The 21,651-nt window shown below is 37.1% G+C and overlaps 1 protein-coding gene across 1 annotated transcript in view; it reads right to left on the bottom strand.

Moving 5' to 3' along the window:
* The window catches only part of THSD7B (thrombospondin type 1 domain containing 7B), an 891,282-nt gene that overhangs the window by 48,354 nt on the left and 821,277 nt on the right, over positions 1-21,651 (bottom strand). The window contains exons 17-19 of the mRNA XM_066346150.1: positions 11,493-11,634; positions 7,308-7,423; positions 5,094-5,211 (exon numbers count right to left, since the gene is read on the bottom strand). Coding sequence (XP_066202247.1) covers positions 5,094-5,211; positions 7,308-7,423; positions 11,493-11,634 — 376 coding nt within the window. The remainder of the gene's footprint in view (positions 1-5,093; positions 5,212-7,307; positions 7,424-11,492; positions 11,635-21,651) is intronic.

The raw sequence follows: 21,651 nt of genomic DNA, 5'->3' as shown, positions 1-21,651 counted from the left end.
GGTCTGTTCGTATCTCAAGGTACTGCTGTATGTATGTATGTATGTATGTATGTATGTATATATATTATACACACACACACACACACACACATATATATAATATATGCTGAGTGTCAGGTATACATTAAAGAGGCAACCCAGATGATTAGAAAGTAAGTGAGAATTCATTTCAATATGTCCCCTCAGATCAATGTAGTTCTGCAGGTTTGAAGATGAAGTGTGGCACCTGGGGAGATATATCCAGAGAGTATCCAGCACACCAGGCTTTGCCAGACCACCCAGGGAATCCATAAACAGAGACATCAAGTGAGCTTTGATCTCCAATAAAGAAGTCAGCTGAGAGTCACAGTGCCACAGTCAGCTCCCATGCAATTTGCTTGCCCACTTTAATGTGACTCAGTAAACTCTACCTTCTCTTGGGGTCTCTGCTCCATTGCTACAACCGGGTGAAGGAAAGAAGGCAGCTGGTACAACAAGGCAGCTGCTGGCAGACTGTCTTTGAAGCAACAAGCTGCAGATGTTTCCTCATGATAGTTTCCAACCTTTTGAGCTCCAATTCTGGTCTCTTTTAAGAGACAAGTTCATCTGTGTCATACATTTCTGCTTTTGATTATCTCTTGTTTTAGGTTGTACTGTGTGAAGATTAGGGTAACACCACTATCTCCTAAGGGGCTGGTTATTGGAGAAGTGATGTTAGAAGATTGGAGCTGGAAGGCTAGGGGAGAAGTTTGGGGTTGGTAAAGGATAATATAATATTCTACAGAGGATATTTCAGCACAGTCCTGAGGGTAGATGCTTAAAATTTCAAAGGCCATCTGTCCTATTCTTTTTAATATTAAGGTTGGACACAAATGTAACTAGAAAAATACTCATTTTTATGTTTACGTCTGTAGGTCCTATCATAGAAACTTGAATGCTATAGATCATCAGGAATTCTTGTGAGATTGATCCCTGAACAGTTAGCAAAGCAAACAACAGTTATAAGAGCTACTGACCTTGTCATTCCATTTTGACATACATATCACCTCCTCGGCAGCCTTTCTTCTTGCATCCCTCAGTTCCCTGAAAGATACTTGTTCTACTCCATCACATAATCTGTTTTCATTCCATCATAACACTCATCAGTATCTGTTATCTCTGTGTTTATTTACTTGTTGATTTGCTATCTCTGTCTTGTCATCACCATCTAATTTTCCACTATAATATTACATTTATGACGTGAGGGAACTTAGTTCCATATACAGTATATCCTCAGTTCCTGTCACTCAGAAGCATCCAATGATTATTTACGAGATAAATTTCCTTTACAGTTCTGTCTTCATGAATGGAATCATTTATGACATTTCCACTCTTGACAATGAAAGGAGACACCATTAGGTGCTTAGATGTTAACTTTATAAATCTTTGTTGAATAAATAAAGAAAAAAACCCAGAATACATTGACATTTAAAGCAGAGCACTGGAGGGTTTGTCAGATATCAGAATTAAGGAATATCTTTTTAAAGGGCATTATTATATCTGATAACTAAGGAGATCAAGGCATCCAAGAGTCAAGAAAGGATCCCCAAGCAGTTATCCTACTAGAACATTAGAAATTAACTGGAAGTGATTTATAACTATGTCTTATCTATGTGCCAATGAATACTATTTTGATAATTTCCAAGTGTTTTATATAACCTAATTTCTCCAATGGTTAACATTTCTTCCCTCGTTCATGCATTGACTTTCACTAGGAAATCTTGGTTTTATTGTTCATTTTTTAGTATATATATATATATATATATATATAGATATATATATATAGATAGATAGATAGATATATATAGATATATATAGATATAGATATATACTAAAAAATATATATATATATTTAAGGCTTTATTTATTGATTTTAGAGACAGGAGAGAGAGAAAAAGATGGGGTACGTGCAGGAAGCATCAACTAGTAGTCGTTGCTTCTCATATGTGCCTTGACCAAGCAAGCTGGGTTTTCGAACAAGTGAAGTCAGCATTCCAGGTCAAGGCTCTATCACAGGTCAGGCTGATTGTCTATTTTTTTTTTATTTTAAAGATTAGAAAAGGTGAATTTAAATTCAAACTCTAATTGCCTAGAATTCTCCAATAGTGGGATCCAGATCTGAAAACTTGTTTTTTATTTTTCCAAAAGACAAATGGGGTCTGGTGAGTCCACATCACTAATAGAATTGTTTGAAACATTAAAGTAATATTTTAATATTAAACTTCCAATTTGGGATATAATCTTTAAACATGATTTGTTAGCATAAAATGGCATTCTGTCACCTTTCACTGATTTAGCACAGTGGCAGAATTTGAACTTTCAGGAAAATAATGACAGATTTTGTCTCTCCTTGCACTGGACACATTCTTATGTGATGGTGCTAAGACAGATGAGTTTGGTTTGGGGAAGAGGAAGACAGCACTGGCAGGGGCTGGCTGCTTTGGGACTTGTGATTCAGTCTGCAAGCTCTCATCCTCAGGATTTCTCCTAGAGTCCAGAATCACCTGTGCAATGACAAATATTAACAGAAATTTCTCCACTGTGCCAGGTCCTGCTCTTCATGGGACCTGGGGGATTTCACCCATAAAGAAACCAAACAGTGTGTTTGGCCCCTTAGACAGATAACCATTAAAATTTAACTCATGCAATGATAAAAGTAGTAAGAGGCAGTAGTGGGATTGATGGGGAGATGTTCCACGCAGGGAAAGGTGCTGAGCTGTAAGGGTGTACCCATTCAGGGATGTTACTGCAGTATGCGATAGTGGGGCACAGAGAGCCAGCTGGACAGTGGAAGGTAATGGGGACAGAGACAGGGATGGGTGAGATTCTGTAAATCCTGTGGACCATGCTGACAACACAGATATCATCCTTTCTCTACTTTTCCATCCTTTTCTTTACAACTGTGAGAGTCACACATCCCAGCAGAGGCCTATGCACACAAGACTACTGCGTTTATGGCTGTGGGAAAAGCAGGGTGGGTCACCATAGGGCAAGAGGGAGACTGGACCTTCTGATGAGAGACGTCACCAAGGTAAATAATACCTCTCACTTGTCTGAATCTTCAGTGAACTCATCAACAAACACTATTACCTATTTATTTAATTACCATTTTCTCTTGACTAGATTGTAAGCTCCCTGAGAAAAGGTAAATATCATTTATTCCTCTACTGCAGCAACCTCAACACATCAACCTTGAACTGGCACATAGATATCTGCTTAAAAGATAAGTAAATTGATGAATGACTCTGAAGTCAACAGGAAAACAAGCGTTCAGATTTGCGTTTTTAAAATTTATCTTAGGCTATGACTATAGCATATAGATTTTTGGTGAGGTAACAGGATAAGATGTGAGTGTGAGATGAGAGTGACTGAGTCTGTCAAAGAATTCTTAAAAGATACTAGAGAGCTTCTGACAATCCTTTCTACTACTGGTGTTTCGGAAGATGGAAATGGAACTTACCATGTGCTAAATTAACTTACTTGAGGTACTTTCATGTGCTTCACGTCGTTTAGTTCTTAAACCAAAAACAGTGCATAGATTTCATTTTATGGATGAAGAAGCTAAGACTCAGAAAACTTAAGTAATTGGCTTAAACAGCTGCAATATAAACCTAAATCTGCCCAACTTTAAACTGGGTGCCCCAAAGGAAATTATGCCACACTGCCAATCAGAAAATTTGAGGAACAATTTGAGGTCAATCCCAGAAATCTTGGTCCTAAACTTACCATTTGGTTTTCTGGGGTTCTTTGCAGGCTCCAAGTTGTGCAGAAAATGGCATATTTTTAGTAGATATTGTGTTCTTACATTTTCATTTTGAGTAATGCTCTTTGCAGAAATAGTTTCCTATTTCCTTATCCACATTTTCCTAATACATGTTCTTGCTACTGTTTTCAGCTCTGTGTTTTCCAGAATCTTCAGCTGAGTTCACAGATGAGCCTTTTTCCATGCTGCATTCTGTCTTTATTTTTTCAGATGATTGCAACCAAGGCAGAGAATTACCAACAGCCCCAGAACAATCATTTGTGCGTAGCTCAGAAATGAGCTCCTATTCTGGTGCCGGTGAGCCAAGTCACAGATTTTCAGACAACAGCTTCCAAATATCTTTGACAACTAGTACCAGGTCTTGCAGCCCCTCATTTTTCCCCAAGTCTATGATCCCTTGCAGTTCTTCTTCCCTTCCTCTCCCTTGCTTAGTGTCCGGCCATATAAGAGGGTTTCTCTCTAGGTCCCTAATGCACATTCCTGACATTTATTTGTGACAATTACTACTCTCCTCCAGGACTAGAGTTCTATCTAAATCCAGTTCTGTGTGTTCCTGTTGCATTCTTGTTGCACTCTGTTGCATGGGCACATGTTTTGGTCTCCTCTTTAGCCTGGTGGCTGGAGTGCTGTCTATGCTTCTGTCTGCGTAGTTTCTGAGTATTGATTGCCTTAAGAATTTCTTGTCATATGGAAACTGCATTTCCGGCCCTACCATCCTGCACTGAGCTGAGGACATGGGACTAAATTTTGTCTGGTAGAATATAGATGGGAGCGAGGTATGCTACTTCCAAACTGGTCCATAAAAATCTCCACAGTACAAAATGAATATAACCCTCCAGAGAAACTAGGTTATTTTAAAGTGGTACAGCCTCCATCAACCTGTATCTTTGATTGACATTGTGACACAGAAACTACTCCACCCTTTCTGTGAGTGAAAAAGTCTTAGTCTGCAAGTTTAAGACACTTCGATATGAGTGCTGGCTGACACAGCAGCCAGATTTACTTATATACAACATACTTCTTCCAATGACAACAAAGGCCAGTATTTCTATAATTGGTTGAGTTTATGACCTTTTATGTAAACACTGTCTCACATGGTCAGCAGCTCTTCTGGTATTGCCATTGTTACTAAGTCAGTTCTTCAATCTCTGGCTAATCACAAAGCACTGATGTGAGGTCAGGACCTTTCTTGTCTCCCCTGTGTCACCCTCATGTTGCCTCCAGCTTTCTACCCATTTGTCAAGCCACAGCATACTGAATGATATTTAAAACTAACATGTTCAGTGGGAACAATCATAGAGGACCCTCATACCTCCGTGGCCACAAGTCTGTGAACACTGCGTCCATGCCGTCCACTCCGAGAGCTGACAGTTGACCACACATTCCACCAGGCAGTGAGTGCTCATCCTCTGGGGCTTCTCCAAGTGTCTCTGCAGACGGAAATGAAATAAGGTTTTACTGGAGAATTCATGTCACCATCAAATCAAAACAGCCTTTTATGGGAAAGATTTCCCTTTATTCTATGGTGATAATATGTTTACATTTTTGTGTGGGAAGATACCCTTTCTATATAAATTGGTGGCAAATGTAGAAAATGGTTGCTCTTACTTCACAAAATCAAAACTTGTCAGCCAAAATTTCTTTTTATAAACTTTAGAATAGGCCTGCAATTAGGGTACTGGGAAAATAGGTGGTAACATGACAGAGAGATCAGCCTTGTCATTCAGCTGGCAGGGAACCAGGAGGATGCTCTAGTGCTAAATTCAAACACCTTGCACTTCCAGTGAGCCAATAGTACATAGAGAGCTCAAAAGAGCTAGCTAGGCTAAAACATAAATTAAAAAAATAAAATAAAGCCAAAATCAATAACCCATCTAAAGTTTATTTTAAAAGATCAATTACGTTAAAAAAACTTAATAATGGGCTTAATCATGGGAAAACTTGGTGATACAGTTCATTTTCCTCTTTTCCTCTCTGAAACCCACATCTAAGCAAAATTTATAAATTTTAAAATGATCAAGGTAGAAGAGGTCTAAGTGAAAGAATAAATCATCTAAGAAACACAAAGAATAATAAAATATTCTGTTTTATGAATCATACACTGTGTGCTTATTTAGAAAAACTGTGACATTCGACATGTTAAATGTTAGCAATGTCCATAGCAAAGTTAAAATTAATCATTATAGTACAATTACTTGACAAGTGGGCAAAATGGTAATTACCATATGAAATCTATGATTGACACAAGATACATGGATAGTCTAGTTAGGTCAATAATTTGGGACTTTTTTAATATTTTAAAAAATATTTGTTGGACATATGGTATTCAGAGAGCAGAGAAACTGGTTTTTCTATTAATAAAAACTTTATATATTTATTTGTATCAAAAGAAAATATTTATTATACATACTGAATGTAAGATTTTTCACTTATTTGGAGTTGTTGTAGGGATGTAGATTGTTGATTTATTTTTCTTGAGGCTGACAACTTCTTGAGAGGCAGATGAAATGAGATAAAATGTTAAAATAAACCACTGACTCTTGGTAGACAGAACTCTGCAATGTATTAACCAGTTTCTGAATTTTACCAAATAGGACATACAGTTTCAGATAGATGGTCTGGTCTTAGAGTTGGTGTTGGTCTACAGATATACTTTTGGTTTAGAGCATGGTGGTGTGACCGTACTTAACATGGTTAAATCAGGATAGATGAGGGGGTTTTGTTTTGATTTTAATTTCCACTTGTGGACTTCACCTACATTAGGAGAAATGGGACTTTTATTTTGCCAGTTTGTTAAAAAAGTTTCTGTAAAGATCTGAGTTAACTGGCCCCATAATTTCAATTTATCCCAAATAATGTTTAGTGATTTTCATAGTGTGGCATCATATGGTCATATTTATTTCTATTAAATTTTCCCCATAGTGCTTTTCACTTGTACATTGGGAAGGCGACACCAATTTTTTTGGAACAGCTTTTATCCAAATTCCATATAATTTGTCACAGGAAAAAAAGGGGAAAAAATTCTTAACTTACTAAATTTGAAATTTGGCAAGGAGGCATTTTAACTTTGTTAAAGCAAATAAATACAACTGTGCTAATTATCTAGCAATCAAACACTAAGAAAGTCAGGAGAGTGTTTTAATAGCAAGGGTCAGTATTCATCTTATGTTCAAGGCACAGTGTTTATCACAAATCCACGAATTACCTACCCAGTACAAAGAGTCATGTCTAAATATAGAGTCACCTGATATCAATAGTTTGTTGGCTAGCAAGTACATCTAAATATGTTCTTAAAAATCATAATATATGTGTATTTAATGAACTCATGACTCTGTGAAAAATGACCTTTCCCAGTTATTGTGACCAGGTTCAAACTAGTGAGATATAACTGTACTATACTAGTTAGTACCAATTGTTCTAACTGAGCATGAACTGTGATGAGAAATCAGTCTTTCATTTATATCAGGTATCCTGAGGGGAATGAAAACAAAGCCTTGGATGTGAAATACGAATATGAACAAATTACCTGCTCACATTGGTCCATGATGACTGGCTTGCCGTCACTGCGCACGCAGCTCAGAAGGCGGGTTCTGACCCCTTGCCCACAGGTTGCATTTTCATTCAGCTGGCATGTGCTCCATTCTGCAGGCATAGGATAACCAAAAAATGTTTCAAAATTGTGGTCATGTGAGCAAAATATAGCAAACCTTTGATCATCTGCATTGGTGGAGGAGGATAGTGTGCACATAATCTTAGACCCATTTCCAGTCGGCCTCAAAATCATCATGCAATTCTTTTAAAGAAAAGCAAGCAATCAAATTAATCAGAGTGAATTGCCCTCCTAAGTTTGTTTTCTCGAGATAAAAAGCCAAATATTTGTTAGAAACTATCTCACAGTTTCACAGTTGGCTGGGAGGAAAGGAAAGACACTAACCAGGATGACAAAGGAAAACAAGTTTGGCATCAGCTATTTGCTGGGGATAATTAAGAGAGAAAATAACCTAGAAATGAAGCTAGTCTTTGATGTAAACTTGAAAACGTTTTCAAGGAATAAATATAATTATCAAAACAATTTGGTATATTTGGTACAGTGAAGCCAAAAGAGGTAGCCAAGAAAGTAAAGAATTCAACATATTCACAACCATATGGACTGTCCCTAAAACTCTAATTTTTAAAATTCTTTTCTTATCAAAGACAGTTTTATAGATTTGGCTAGTTGCATTATAAAGCAGACAACGGGGAGTCAAAATAAATTCTCCCATAATAGATGCATAAATAAGTGGAATAGCAAATTGACATTTATCTCTCCTCTTTATCTCTCTCTAAAATCAATCAGTAAATAAAATTAAAAAAAAGAAAATAGAAAAATGTTTTAAAAATTCTTATTGTTAGCCTGACCAGGCAGTGGCACAGTGGATAGAACATCAGACTGGGATGCGGAAGACCCAGGTTCGAGACCCTGAGGTCGCCAGCTTGAGTGCGGGCTCATCTGGTTTGAGCAAAGTTCACCAGCTTGGACCCAAGGTCTCTGGCTAAAGCAAGGGTAATTCGGTCTGCTGAAGGCCCACGGTCAAGGCACATATGAGAAAGCAATCAATGAACAACTAAGGTGTTGCAATGAAAAACTAATGATTGATGCTTCTCATCTCTCTCCGTTCCTGTCTGTCCCTCTCTGTCCTTCTCTGTGACTCTCTCTGTCTCTGTAAAAAAAAAAATTCTTATTGTTAGTGTGGGTATAAAGGAAGATTCTTGATCAAATGCAGTGAGAACACTTTTAAGGAGATTTTCCATATTTGGTAGATGATCTAAAGAGTTTAATAGAAATAGCAAACTTATATAAATGAAATCAGTGTTTAAAAGAAATGTTCTTCCAGTAAAGCAAATTTAATTGTATTTCTGAAAAAAACACTATGAAATCCAAGGACCTGAAGCACCTTTAAATAAAGAAAAAGAACAGGAGATCATCTTTTACTTGTACAGACCATCGTTTACTACAAAGTTTTCTACATAAGAAATCTCAACATAATAGTTTCCAGGTTCATCCATGTTGTTGCAAAAGGTAAGATTTTCTTCTTTTTCATGGTCCCATAGTATTCCATTGTATGTACATACAACAGCTTTTTAATCCACTCACCCACTGACAAACAATTGGGCTATTTCCAGATCTTGGCTATTATAAACAATGCTGCCATAAACATAGGGGTGTATTTCTTCTTTTGAATCAGTGATTTGGTGTTCTTAGGATATATTCCTAAAAGTGGGATGGCTGTGTCAAAAGGCAGTTCCATTTCTAATTTTTTGAGGAATCTCCATACTGTTTTCCACAGAGGCTGCACCAGTCTGCATTCCCACCAGCAGTGCAGGAGGGTTCCCTTTTCTCCACACCCTCGCCAGCACTTATTATGTGTTGTTTTGTTAATATTGAATAAGTGCCATTCTGACTGGTGTGAGGTGATATCTCATTGTGGTTTTAATTTGCATTTCTCTAATGATTAGTGATGTTGAGCATTTTTTCATCTGCCTGTGGCCATCTGTATGTCCTTTTTGGAGAAGTGTCTATTTCTTTTGCCCATTTTTTGATTGGATTGTTTATCTTCCTGGTGTTGAGTTTTACAAGTTCTTTATAAATTTTGGTTATTTTTTTTTTTTTTTTTTTTTTTTTTTTTTTTTTTTCATTTTTCTGAAGCTGGAAACGGGGAGAGACAGTCAGATAGACTCCCGCATGCGCCCGACCGGGATCCACCCGGCACGCCCACCAGGGGGCGATGCTCTGCCCATCCTGGGCGTCGCCATATTGCGACCAGAGCCACTCTAGCGCCTGAGGCAGAGGCCACAGAGCCATCCCCAGCGCCCGGGCCATCTTTGCTCCAATGGAGCCTTGGCTGCGGGAGGGGAAGAGAGAGACAGAGAGGAAAGCGCGGCGGAGGGGTGGAGAAGCAAATGGGCGCTTCTCCTATGTGCCCTGGCCGGGAATCGAACCCGGGTCCTCCGCACGCTAGGCCGACGCTCTACCGCTGAGCCAACCGGCCAGGGCTAAATTTTGGTTATTAACCCCTTATCAGACATACTGTCGAATATGTTCTCCCATTGTGTGGTTTGTCTTTTTATTTTGTTCATATTGTCTTTAGCTGTGCAAAATCTTTTTAGTTTGATATAGTCCCATTTGTTTATCCTGTCTTTTATTTCACTTGCCCGTGGAGGTAAATCAGCAAATATATTGCCGCGAGAGATGTCGGAGAGCTTACTGCTTATTATGTTAAGTGAAATAAGCCAAGCAGAGAAAGAAAAATATTATATGATCTCACTCATTTGAGAAATCTAAAGAACAATGTGAACTGAGGAACAGAATAGAGGCAGAGGCGGGATCAAAGGGACCAGAGGGAAAGGGGATGAGAGGATGGGATCAGAGAAGGGAAAGAGATTGGTGAAATTATATATATATAAAACACAGCGTTATAGAGAGCAGGAAAGCAAATCCTGGAGGGAAGGGGGGAGGGCGTTCGGGAGAGGGGGGCAAGGGGGATGTTGAGGGGATCACAAGGGGTTGGGGGGATGTATTCGGTGGGACACTTGAATCTATGTAAACACAATAAATTTACATCAATTAAAAATAATAAACCACAGAACAGAGCAAAAAAAAAAAATCTCAGCAGTGCCCCTGTTATTTCAGTGAGGAATTTGTTTCAGAAAACAATACAGTTTGGCTCTGTAGGCATATGGCAGTATGGTTGTCAGTATTGAAGTCAATACTGAGATTTAACATGGTTCCACATTTTCTGGCATTTTGTATACCTGCTACTGCAGGAAATAGTGGGTAGCAGATCAATGTAACTAAACCGTCTTTAGTCTTAGACACTGAGCAGTGGCTGAATAATGAGGCTGTTATCATTCCAGTGCCTCTCAGAACTCCATGTCCAGGCAGGCCTACCATCCATCCTTATTAAGACCTATAGAGCAAGTACATCACAAGCTTGAATTTCTCAAAATAATAGACACTATTAAAAGGCTAAATTCTATGACAGAATGATTATATTCTTTCCTAAATGGTAAAATATCCTGACTTATTTTTTTTTAACAGAGACAGAGAGACTCAGAGAAAGGGACAGAGAGATAGGAAGGGAGAGAGATGAGAAGCATCAATTCTTCATTGTGGCACCTTAGTTGTTCATTGATTGCTTTCTCATATGTGCCTTGATGGGGGTTGAGGGGGGCTCCAGCTGAGCCAGCAACCTTGGGCTCAAGTCAGCACCCTTGGGCTTCCAGCCAGTGACCTTTGGGCTCAAGCCAGCGACCATGGTGTTAGGTCTATGATCCCATGCTCAAGTCAGCGACTTCATGCTCAAGCCAGCAACCTTGAAACCCTGGGTCCTGCATGTCTCAGCCTTAGGCTCTATCCACTGTGCCACTGCCTGGTCAGGCTCCCCTGATACGTTTTATTGTTTCAGTTTATCATGGCTTCATTCAGCTTTATTATTAAATTTCGCCAAATCTTTGAATTCAGAGATTCCAGGTGGTGTTGCCAATTCTACATGCTAAGAGTGGGCATTTCTTCTCGTAAAGAGGCTATAGAAATGTGAAACCCTCAGCCTGTTGTGCAATATATCCACACCTTCTATTGTCAGTCCTTAATCTGTATTATGAAAATACATGCAAACCTTCTTCTGTTATCAATGTTAAGGGAAAAGGTCATGGCTGCGGATTACAACTCTACCTGTCAGGTTGTAGTGGAACTGGAAGCAGTTTTCATTGAGGAGGCAAGGGCGCACCTGGGAGTCTTCAGCACATGTCCTTGAGCTCAGCGAGGGCCGTAGCAGATGGCGGGTCCTTCTCTGCATTGTGTGGGGATCACATGACTATGAAATTCAAAGGACAGGCAGAGTTAGAAAAGATCCAGAGTTGGCTGACACATTGTGACTACCTGTATACATTTAGAGATGCATACCATAACTACAGGCAAGAAATTGTTAAAAATGTTAAATATAATGTTTAGAATATAAAACCATCATATGATTCAATGTAAATAGTTTTTGGTTTTGTCACTTGACGATTATTTCTTTTTCTATGTTATGGTAGAACCTACATTTTTAATCTTCCATGTTTAATTAGGCACATGGAGAGTATTTTCATCAATTAAATGTATTCTGTATTCTCAAATACTCTGTCCCTTAGTAAGAGAATAATGCAGTTTGAATGTTTACATGAATGAAAAAAGGAAGACACTGTCTTTGTGTCCCTGTCTAGCCCAATAGAAATAATCACATAGAAAATTTTAATGAGAAAACTATTTTTTAAACCCTCAATGAAAAAAATTTTAATTTTTAAAATTATATTTTTAATACATAAAGAATTATGAAATCAGTATTGCCAATAGATCAGAACTTTCCTCTTATTTGGGAGGTCCACTAAGCCACTGAAGATGAGCCACTGTGTGCCACGGCTTCTTCAGCAGAAATGGAAATATCACTTTCCCTTGAGTCCACATGTTCTCTAATAGCTCATAGACGTCCATGAGCCAAGTAAACCTGCCTGCCATATCCTCTCCCACGGCGTTACCCATGGTAGACTTTCCACCAACTGTTCTACATCCTATCCTTCCCTTTCTCATATTCAGGCCTTCATCACTGACAGTCTATCTTTTACTAATGATAAATTCTTCTCCTCTTTCCACCCATGCTCAGAAATTACTCTACAGGACTTGCTCCTAAACATGTATACATACACATACATTTACATATTACACCAACCCTTATAATAATATTATTCTATATTAACATGACTTCTTCCTTTCTTTATAAACTCTTCGAGGGCTTGATCGACCATGGATTCTACCCTGATCACTCCCTGAAAGCCTGGTATATATTTTCCACAATGGTTTTTCAATAAATATCATTACATTTGGTCACAACAACACAATTCTAGACCCAGAAATCTAAAGTGGCACAGAGATCCTTAAACCACAGGAGAAATAAATATCTCTGACTTAAGGTCACCAAATTATTATTTCTATATTTGGTGTTTTTTTGGCAAGAAAGAGAGAGGTACAGACTGGACAGACAGACAGGAAGGGAGAGAGATGAGAAGCATCAATTCTTCATTGTGGCTCCTTAGTTGTTCATTGATTGTTCTCTCATGTGCTTTGCTGAAGGGCTCCGGCAGAAAGAGTGACCCCTTGCTCATGCCAGTGACCTTGGGCTCAAACCATCAAGCTTGGGCTTCAAACCAGTGACCTTTTGGCTCAAACCAGTGACCATGGCATCATGTCTATAATCCCACACTCAAGCCGGCAACCCTGTGTTCAAGCTGGTAAACCAGTGCTCAAGCCAGCAACCTTGGGGCCTCAAACCTGGGTCCTCAGCATCCTAGTCTGATGCTCTATTCAGTGCACCACCACCTGGTCAGGCTTATTTCTTTTCTATTTCTTTTAATTTTTAGATATTGTAACAAGAGCACAACCTGTAAACTGAATCTTCACCGTCAATCAAAATGATAATGTTCGATTGTGCTGAACTATGCAGAGAAACACCACACATTTATCTAATTTTAAGTGTTTGGAACCATTGAATGACATTTACTATTCATGTGATTTTATAGTTGGATAATTTGTCAATACTTGTAAGTTTATAATTTAATTGTATTGAGTGGTCAAGAAGGCACATTAAAACCAGTAATTATTCTTAATTATCTGCAAATAAATCCCATGTTAAATGCCTACCAATAGTTTATATTAGTTCACTAATTAATTTGCTTGTCCACATGAGAAGGAAAAATAACTTTAAAAATTTGCCAATGAAAGAAAATTAAGTTTTCCTGATAAATACTCCTGATTACTTTTTTTCTATCATATAAAAAACCAATATCTGAAGCAAGTGAATATGTGTAAAGACTTAAGTACCAGCTTACTAAGCCATCAAATAAAGCAAAAGAGAAAATAACATACAAATGGAATTTCTAAGTAACCTGAACAACTGACTTATGTACTCTGTATCTTATTTCCTCATCTAAACCAAGGTGAGAAAAGATATAATTTGATAACATTTAAGAATTTCTTCACAGTATATGAGTCTAGAGTCTCTAAGATGGGTGGATATGATTTTAAAATATTCTTTTGAACCTAACTTATTATTCATAACCATGTAGACATTGATAATCACTTTCTAGAAATTAACATGTTGGAAACCAACACTGTAGCTAATTCTCCTACTAACACTTTTTCCTAGAAATAGGCAAAGAGGGGAGCATGAGTAACTAAAATCTACAAACATAATCCAACCTAATCTTAGGCAACAGTTTCACATTCTGCCTTATAAAACCTGTTCTAGCACTGCTTACAAGCAATAAATGGGTTAGTGTTTCTCCTTATTTTTTTCATTCTGTTAGCCACTGACAGATAAAATGGCTATTCAGCTGCCATCCCGAGAACAATTCAGGCCCTAAAGAGGAAGAAGGGCACGAAACAGAACATTCTCATATCCCACTGTAAAATTGGTTAATTTTCTTGCTATTCTTTCTTAAGGGCTTCCTGGCCTCCGCTTTGAAATGCAGCAAGATGTTTGTCTTCACAGCAGAATCTGGGAAGTGTCCTTGGGAACAAACATTTGGGAGGAACCTGACCTTAAGGTTAGAAAATGAGACAGCCAGTCTTGAAAGGGGCTAAATCATGAATCTTAAAATCTTTATTTTGTATCGAAAGGAAAACAGAGAGTCTGTGTGCAAAATTTCACAGACAATTCTCTGAGGTGCCAGGACTCAGCTTTTCTTGGGAAATACCTGACCTTGGCTGTCTTGAAATTCACCAAGGACACCAGATAAGTGTATGCTGATTAGGCCTGTGCTACATCAGGCCTGTGCTATCATCTTCTCTGCAAGAAGAACTTGCGGAGAAGATGATAGTGCAGCTGAATCACTTACCTCCTGCTCATTGTCAAATCAGTAACCAAGGCCATAATCCAGGATATCCTAATCCTCCCCAGCCCCTATATCTACTGCTCCCTCCTATAGCTTGGGGCTGACACCCTTTGCTGGTCTCAGACCACTTGCACCTAGGCATTTTTAAAATAAATTTTCCTTTTGGAACATATTAGCCTTCTGTTTTTGGTTTGGCCCATGGTTTCTGCCTTTCAGCCACTTATAGGAAGTTCATAAAATAATGAATTGGTAAAGGGCTATGGGGATGGTGCTAAGAAAAAGAATAATAAAGGAGGCTCATTTCAGATAATTTCTTTAATGAACCAAAACTCCTCAGATATAAACCTGGATTTCCTGTTTTCTAGAACATTTATATAAAGACATGTTGCCAACCTTATAAATAAAAAAGTGAGAAAACAATGTGTGGATTGCTAACTTAAAGTCAACTCTGGACCAGTTTCATTATAAAGATAAATATAATATAGGTCAAGTTTATTTGCTAGGAAAAGAGATGGCCCCAAAGTACAAGAGTAGTGATGCTGGCAATCTGGATATGCCAAAGATATTTCTTTAAGTATAAAGGTATGTATACATAGAAATAAAAGATGGTTTATATAAGGTTCAGTATTATCTATGTTTTCAGGCATCCACTGGAGGTCTTGGAATATATCCTCTGCAGAAAAGAAATGACTACTATAATCATAGTGGTTTCAACCACTCTGTGGACCAGTGCTGGTCAGCCAGAAATTTGGTGACAGTCTACAGAAGAGTTAATCACTCTGATCTAGGCCTTCACCCTTAGTCCTAACCTGAATATTTGCATTCATCTATCAAAATTACATCACAGATCCCCTTTGTGATCCTCTATTGGCTTTCCTGCATCCCTATATAAGGAATTACCTCATCTGGTACATATATCCACTGCACTTGTATGTGTATTAATGTGTATAAATTTCTCCCTGTGGGTTACTTAAAGAAAGAGTCCATGCCTTAATTTTCTTGGACATTGAGAGCCTAGTTCTAGGTGTGGCATACAGTATGCAAAGAATAAATATTTGTTGTGTAGAATACTTTGGTTCTTTTGAGCAACATGACTGGATTTTTGAAAGCAGGCATTAATAGACAAATGGATTATGATCATTTTACCTGAATGAAAGGACTCCTTGTAGGTCTGTATACCTGAGGGAATAGAACCATTTCTCTATTCTCTTGAATTTTCTATAGACTCTAGGTGACAGCTTCAGAATAACAAAGTCAATCATTAAATTAATATTAAACTAATAAAGATTTTAATAAATCAACTTTATCCATAAAAATCACAGATAATTTAGATATTTTAAATAAATTCAAATAAGAAAGTACAATTTGATATTTTTCTCATTAACACTGAACTATTAACAATCACAATTTAATAAAAACCTGGCATAATTCCATGTACTGGTGTATTTAAGTCACTCTGAAAATTGCTTGTCTGGAGATGAGCATGACTCCAAGACCTGACCTTGTTGGCTTCCATCAGATGTGGGCACTCAATGCCTTTATTATATTACAAGGCTCATCTGATCATTCTGAGATGGTCCCTCCCTCATCTTGCTGATTAGCCTTCCTCTCAGTAACTCTGCTAGTTTTCTCTATATCTTTCATAAGGCAACAATGGATATATGCTATAAACTTTTCTTAGTTGGAAAAAATGGGTAAAACAATTCACAAAACACAATTGCATTCTTTGTAAGGAAATTTTCAATGAAATTGAACTCCTGTTTTCAAGGCTGACAAAGGATGAGAAAACATCTAGGATTGAAAATCGGAACATGAAGAATTGTTAGTCATACTCTCATATTTAAAATTTTTCTCAGATTTTCTGAGGGGATAATTACAGAAGTAAAAAAAAGTCCTTTGTACATTACATTGCAACAAGGACAGCAATGTAAAAATTTTATAGACAATATGCTGAGTAAAATTAAGTGACGAATTATCTCTACAAAACTCACACTATGAACAGTTGAAGCCAATGACTGAAGTTACAGCACTTCTGTGATATCAGCATCCAATAGGAGAAAGCAGAAGGTAAAAAAAAAAGGGGGAAAAAATAGATATCTGACATACTCCAGAACAAGGGTAGTCAACCTTTTCATACCCACTGCCCACTTTTGTATCTCTGTTAGTAGTAAAATTTTCTAACTGCCCACTGGTTCCACAGTAATGGTAATTTATAAAATAGGAAAGTAACTTTATAAAATTTATAAAGCAGAGTTACAGCAACTTAAAACATATAATAATAATTACCAAGTACTTTATGTCGGATTTTTGCTAAGTTTGGCAGAATAAATCTTTATAAAACAACTTACTATAGTTAAATCTATTGTTTTATTTATACTTTAGATGCTCTACTACTGTCCACCATGAAAGCTGGAACACCCACTAGTGGGCAGTAGGGACCAGGTTGACTACCACTGCTCCAGAACATCAAAATGGAAAATTACACCTGAGAGTCAAGAGCTTTTTAATACTTCCAAAATGGGTGAATATAAAGGTTCCATGGAGAGGTTTTGGGAGCTGATGCAGTCTGTGTCCAATGAACCTTTAACGTTAATAAGCCAAAGCTCCCTTCCAGGAAGACTTCCTGCAAAGAAACTAATGGGAAGAGTTTCCAATCTGAGCAAAACACGAAAACTAGCAATGAAGGAAAAGGAGGGGCCATTAAACAAAGCAGAGAAGGAAGAAATATCCAGTAAAATCTCACAAAATAAACTGGTATTTTTGGATAATGAGAGTGAGATAAAGAGAAAGAGAGACAGAGAGAACACTCTAGATCATGAAAATAAATGTAGGAAAAAAGAATTCTCAACTATATCTAAAAGTTCACAAAATTTGATTTTGCAGAGAAGTAAGCAAAGCAAGGGATCAAATCCAAATCCCGCAAAATAGTACTATGAGGAAAAGAGAATAAAGGCAGGAAATAACATCCCCAGAGATTAGAATCACAGAAAAAAGATGTACATGAAACTACTATTTCAAAATAAGCTAACAGTTATTTAGGAAATGAAACAAGATAAAAAAGATCAACATAAATAAGAATTACAAAAACCCAGAACTCAAGGGATAAGACTCAGGAAATAAAAAGAAAAGAAAAATCATTTTCAAAAGAAATAAAGATAAAATTAGAAAAAAACAGAAGAAAAAATACAACAAAATCATGCTTTCAGAAAATAACAAATAAAGAAAAAATTGAAATCAAGCAAATCTTTTTAAAAAAATTTTGAGAAAAACTGGTGAGTAGGAAATTGAGGCAAAACAATGCCACATGCATATAATAAGATTTTATGAGAAAGAAAACCTAAGAGAATAGAACACAAAAAAAGTTTCAAGACAATTTTTAAAAAGCCTGAAACTACATCAGAATCACTAATACCAAGACATAACCTAGTAAAATTAAGCTTTAAAGAAAAAAATACTCTGAGATGTTTTACAAAAGCAAAAGTAAGAATATGAGATGTTTTACAAAAGCAAAAGAAAATCAGATTATTATTAGACTTCTTGACAGGAAACCCTTATACCAGAAAAAAATGCATAACTATAATAAAGATACATAAAGAAAAAAGAACTATTCATGACCTAAGAATTTTATGTAGAGCAAAGATGACTATGAATAATATGACCACAGATAGACTGTTAACCACATACAAGAACTTAAGGAAAATCACTTCCATGAGTTCTAGGAATTCCCCAGGAATTCCCAGGATACTGGCAGAAAAGTGTGGTGGGCCAAGTTTACACATAGAATTTATATAATGGCTGTATACTCTAAATACACTAATAAAATACAAATGCAAAAGAATGACAAGGGTCTATGAAAAAAACTACAATATTTTTAAGTGCTTAGGATAGTGGTAGTATAGGTATTGTTATTCTGAGAACGTTTTCTGTATTATGTGGAATAAAGCAAATGTGTAATTATAATATATTGTATTTTTTAATCTCCCAGCCTTGACAAAATTGATTCTTATTATAGAAAAAAGAAGATATAGATGTAAGATTATAAATTCATGAAACAGTTGATCTTCAAAAGGAGAAAAACAATAGTATATATTTCAAAGCTCTGCCTACTGAAGTGTCCTAGAAATTGTGGAACCTAGTTGGCATGGACATCTCTACAGTTCTTCCTGTGGCATTAAAGAGCCCTTCTACTAATAGAGGCCAGCGCCTTTTAGAGAAACAAAGAAAATGTGCAAGAATAGCCTGACACATCTTATCATATCTGATACCAGGGAAGCTAACAACAACCACCAAAGTTTTTATTAAAATGTTTGTGGAACAAATAATCTGAGCATTAATACAGATGATAACTGAAAAACATTAAAACACATAAACTTTATTTAAATGTATGATTTCATAACTATACGAAAGTAGTCACATGCAGTGAAAGATACTAGGGAAACAACTCCTTGTTTTGAAAACTGGTAAATAAAGTACATGTCTCTTCTATACAGAATGGGTCAGTAATTAATTCAACAGCTCTTGGGGTAAAATTTCTCCTTATAGAAGTAGTTCCACAAGTAAGTGAGGAAGGATACAATTTTTTTTGTATTTCTTACATGATAAAGAGTCAAGGAACTGACCACCAGTGATAGTTAAACTCACAAAAAGAGATAGCCATACATTGTTTGCCTTCTGAGAAAGAGCCCATTTCTTATGGAGCCTTGGCCAAAGTAATGAAATCTGAATCGATTAGTCGCCTGTATCCAACGCCCAATTTACAGAAATTCAGGAACAGAGGAACATACTAAGCTTCACATGGGGATGAAATTTACTAGACTGACTGGTTACTTCTATAGGAAGGATTGCCTATTTTCTTTACCAATAAATTACTAGGAAGAAAAAAGACAGAAATGAGAGGAAAACTAGATAAAAAGATATTTTAAAACATTCTAAACCTAAGAAGAACTAAGCTAGTATGTCTAACCACTTGGGGTGTGTAGTTCTAAAGAAAAAGATTATCACAGAAGTCAATACAGAGTTTACTTTTGAGGGAAGTAAGGACCTTCTCATTAGGAAGATCCCATGAAGCTCTTTGTGGACAGCTGACAAGAATGGGTGTTCGATGACTAAACTGAACATTTGTTTCTTCTGTTTTTTCCATATGTGTTAAAATCAGTATTTTAAAAAGTTAAAATTTTTTCTCTTGTCATCCTTGGTTTCTTTACATTATGTGATTTGCTAGTCTCCCATTAACAAACTTTTCCAAAGAATGTTGGTTTCTACAGTGTGTTAATAGATCCCAAGGGAGAAGAGGGTTCCAAAACAAATGTATTTAGGAAATATTGAGATAAACAGTTCAAGACAAGGATTTTCACATAGCTTTTTACTATATTTGACAGTCTTCTATTAAGTCATTAAAATTCATTTTCTCCTTTCTTCTTGGCTATAGAATCGACCACATATCCCAGCCTTCCTTGCAGTTGGTGTAACCATGCAACTGAGTTCTGACAAATGAAAGGGAAGTGGGAATCTATGTTTGACACTCTGCTCCTGACCCTACAGTCTTGCTCATGTCTTCATTTCTTCTCCGCACCTTCTCCAGTGAGCTGGAATATGACAACTGGGATGACTCTGGATGCCAAGCCTAAAGATGGCAGACTCTCCCATTAGCCTGGGTCCCAGAATGTCTACATAAAGCAGCTTGTACTTTTCCCTTTGAGAAAACCTGTTTAGGACTGTTTTGTAGAAGACAAATAAAATTACACTCTATTTGAACCATTATAATTTTGGGTTATATGGTTTTGAAGATAATCTTCAACTACTACAATGTACATTATGACTCTGTAAGGGTCTCATTTTTATATATCAATTTAGAATTCCACATGACACATTTGGGAAATAATAGACTTACAGATTTAAAGATAAAAATGAATATGAAATCCTTTGTAAGTTATAAAGTGGTTAAATTATTATCTATGTGAATCAATTGCTCTCCTTGAAAACTCTTCTGGTAAGGTTTCCAAACAGTTTAAATAAGTAGTATTTTTTTTTGGAATACATTAAATGCAAGTCACTGCAGCAATGAATAAAACATTATCTCAGGGAGGATTTTCCTTTCATACTTTGTATTTTCAAGAGATCATACCTTATCTTTCCAAAAGACTTATAATTACATTTTAAAAGAACATGTTAAAAATTTCAAAAGAACATGTTAAGGGTTTAAAAATTTAAAAGGAATATTTCATCTTCCCTATAAAATAAAAGTATTTACTGAATTTGTCTTTGAGGAAGTTAAGTTTAATATACTAATTTCTGTGTGCTGGAAGGTTAGGTGACACATGAATGAGGTTGGTATTAGTCCTCCAAAGAAGTATATTTTTCAAATATCAAGTTGTGACATTATATCAATAACTAGTACTTTGATAATGCTTACTATGTGCCAGTCATTATTTTACATTCTATCAATGAACTCATTTAATTAAATGAGGTAGGTCTATTATTTCCTCCATGTTACAAATGGCACAGAGAACTTAAGTAATTTCATCAAGATCACACAGCTAGAAAAGGGAAGAGTCAAGATGCCAACTGCCAACTCCATCAGTTTTATGAGACTATGTTCTTTTTTTTTTTTTTTTTTTGTATTTCTCTGAAGCTGGAAACGGGGAGAGAGAGTCAGACAGACTCCCGCATGCGCCCAACAGGGATCCACCCGGCACGCCCACGCGAGGGGCAATGCTCTGCCCACCAGGGGGCGATGCTCTGCCCCTCCGGGGGGCGTTGCTCTGCCGAGGCCAGAGCCACTCTAGCGCCTGGGGCAGAGGCCAAGAAGCCATCCCCAGCGCCAGGGCCATCTTTGCTCCAATGGAGCCCTGGCTGCGGGAGGGGAAGAGAGAGACAGAGAGGAAGGAAGGGGGGATGGTGAAGCAGATGGGCGCTTCTCCTATGTGCCCTGGCCGGGAATCGAACCCGGGTCCCCCACACGCCAG

Source organism: Saccopteryx leptura, chromosome 7, assembly GCF_036850995.1.
Source record: "Saccopteryx leptura isolate mSacLep1 chromosome 7, mSacLep1_pri_phased_curated, whole genome shotgun sequence".
NCBI lineage: Eukaryota > Metazoa > Chordata > Mammalia > Chiroptera > Emballonuridae > Saccopteryx > Saccopteryx leptura.
The sequence above is the reverse complement of the archived record's forward strand: the minus strand, read 5'-3'. Positions and strand labels throughout refer to the sequence as shown.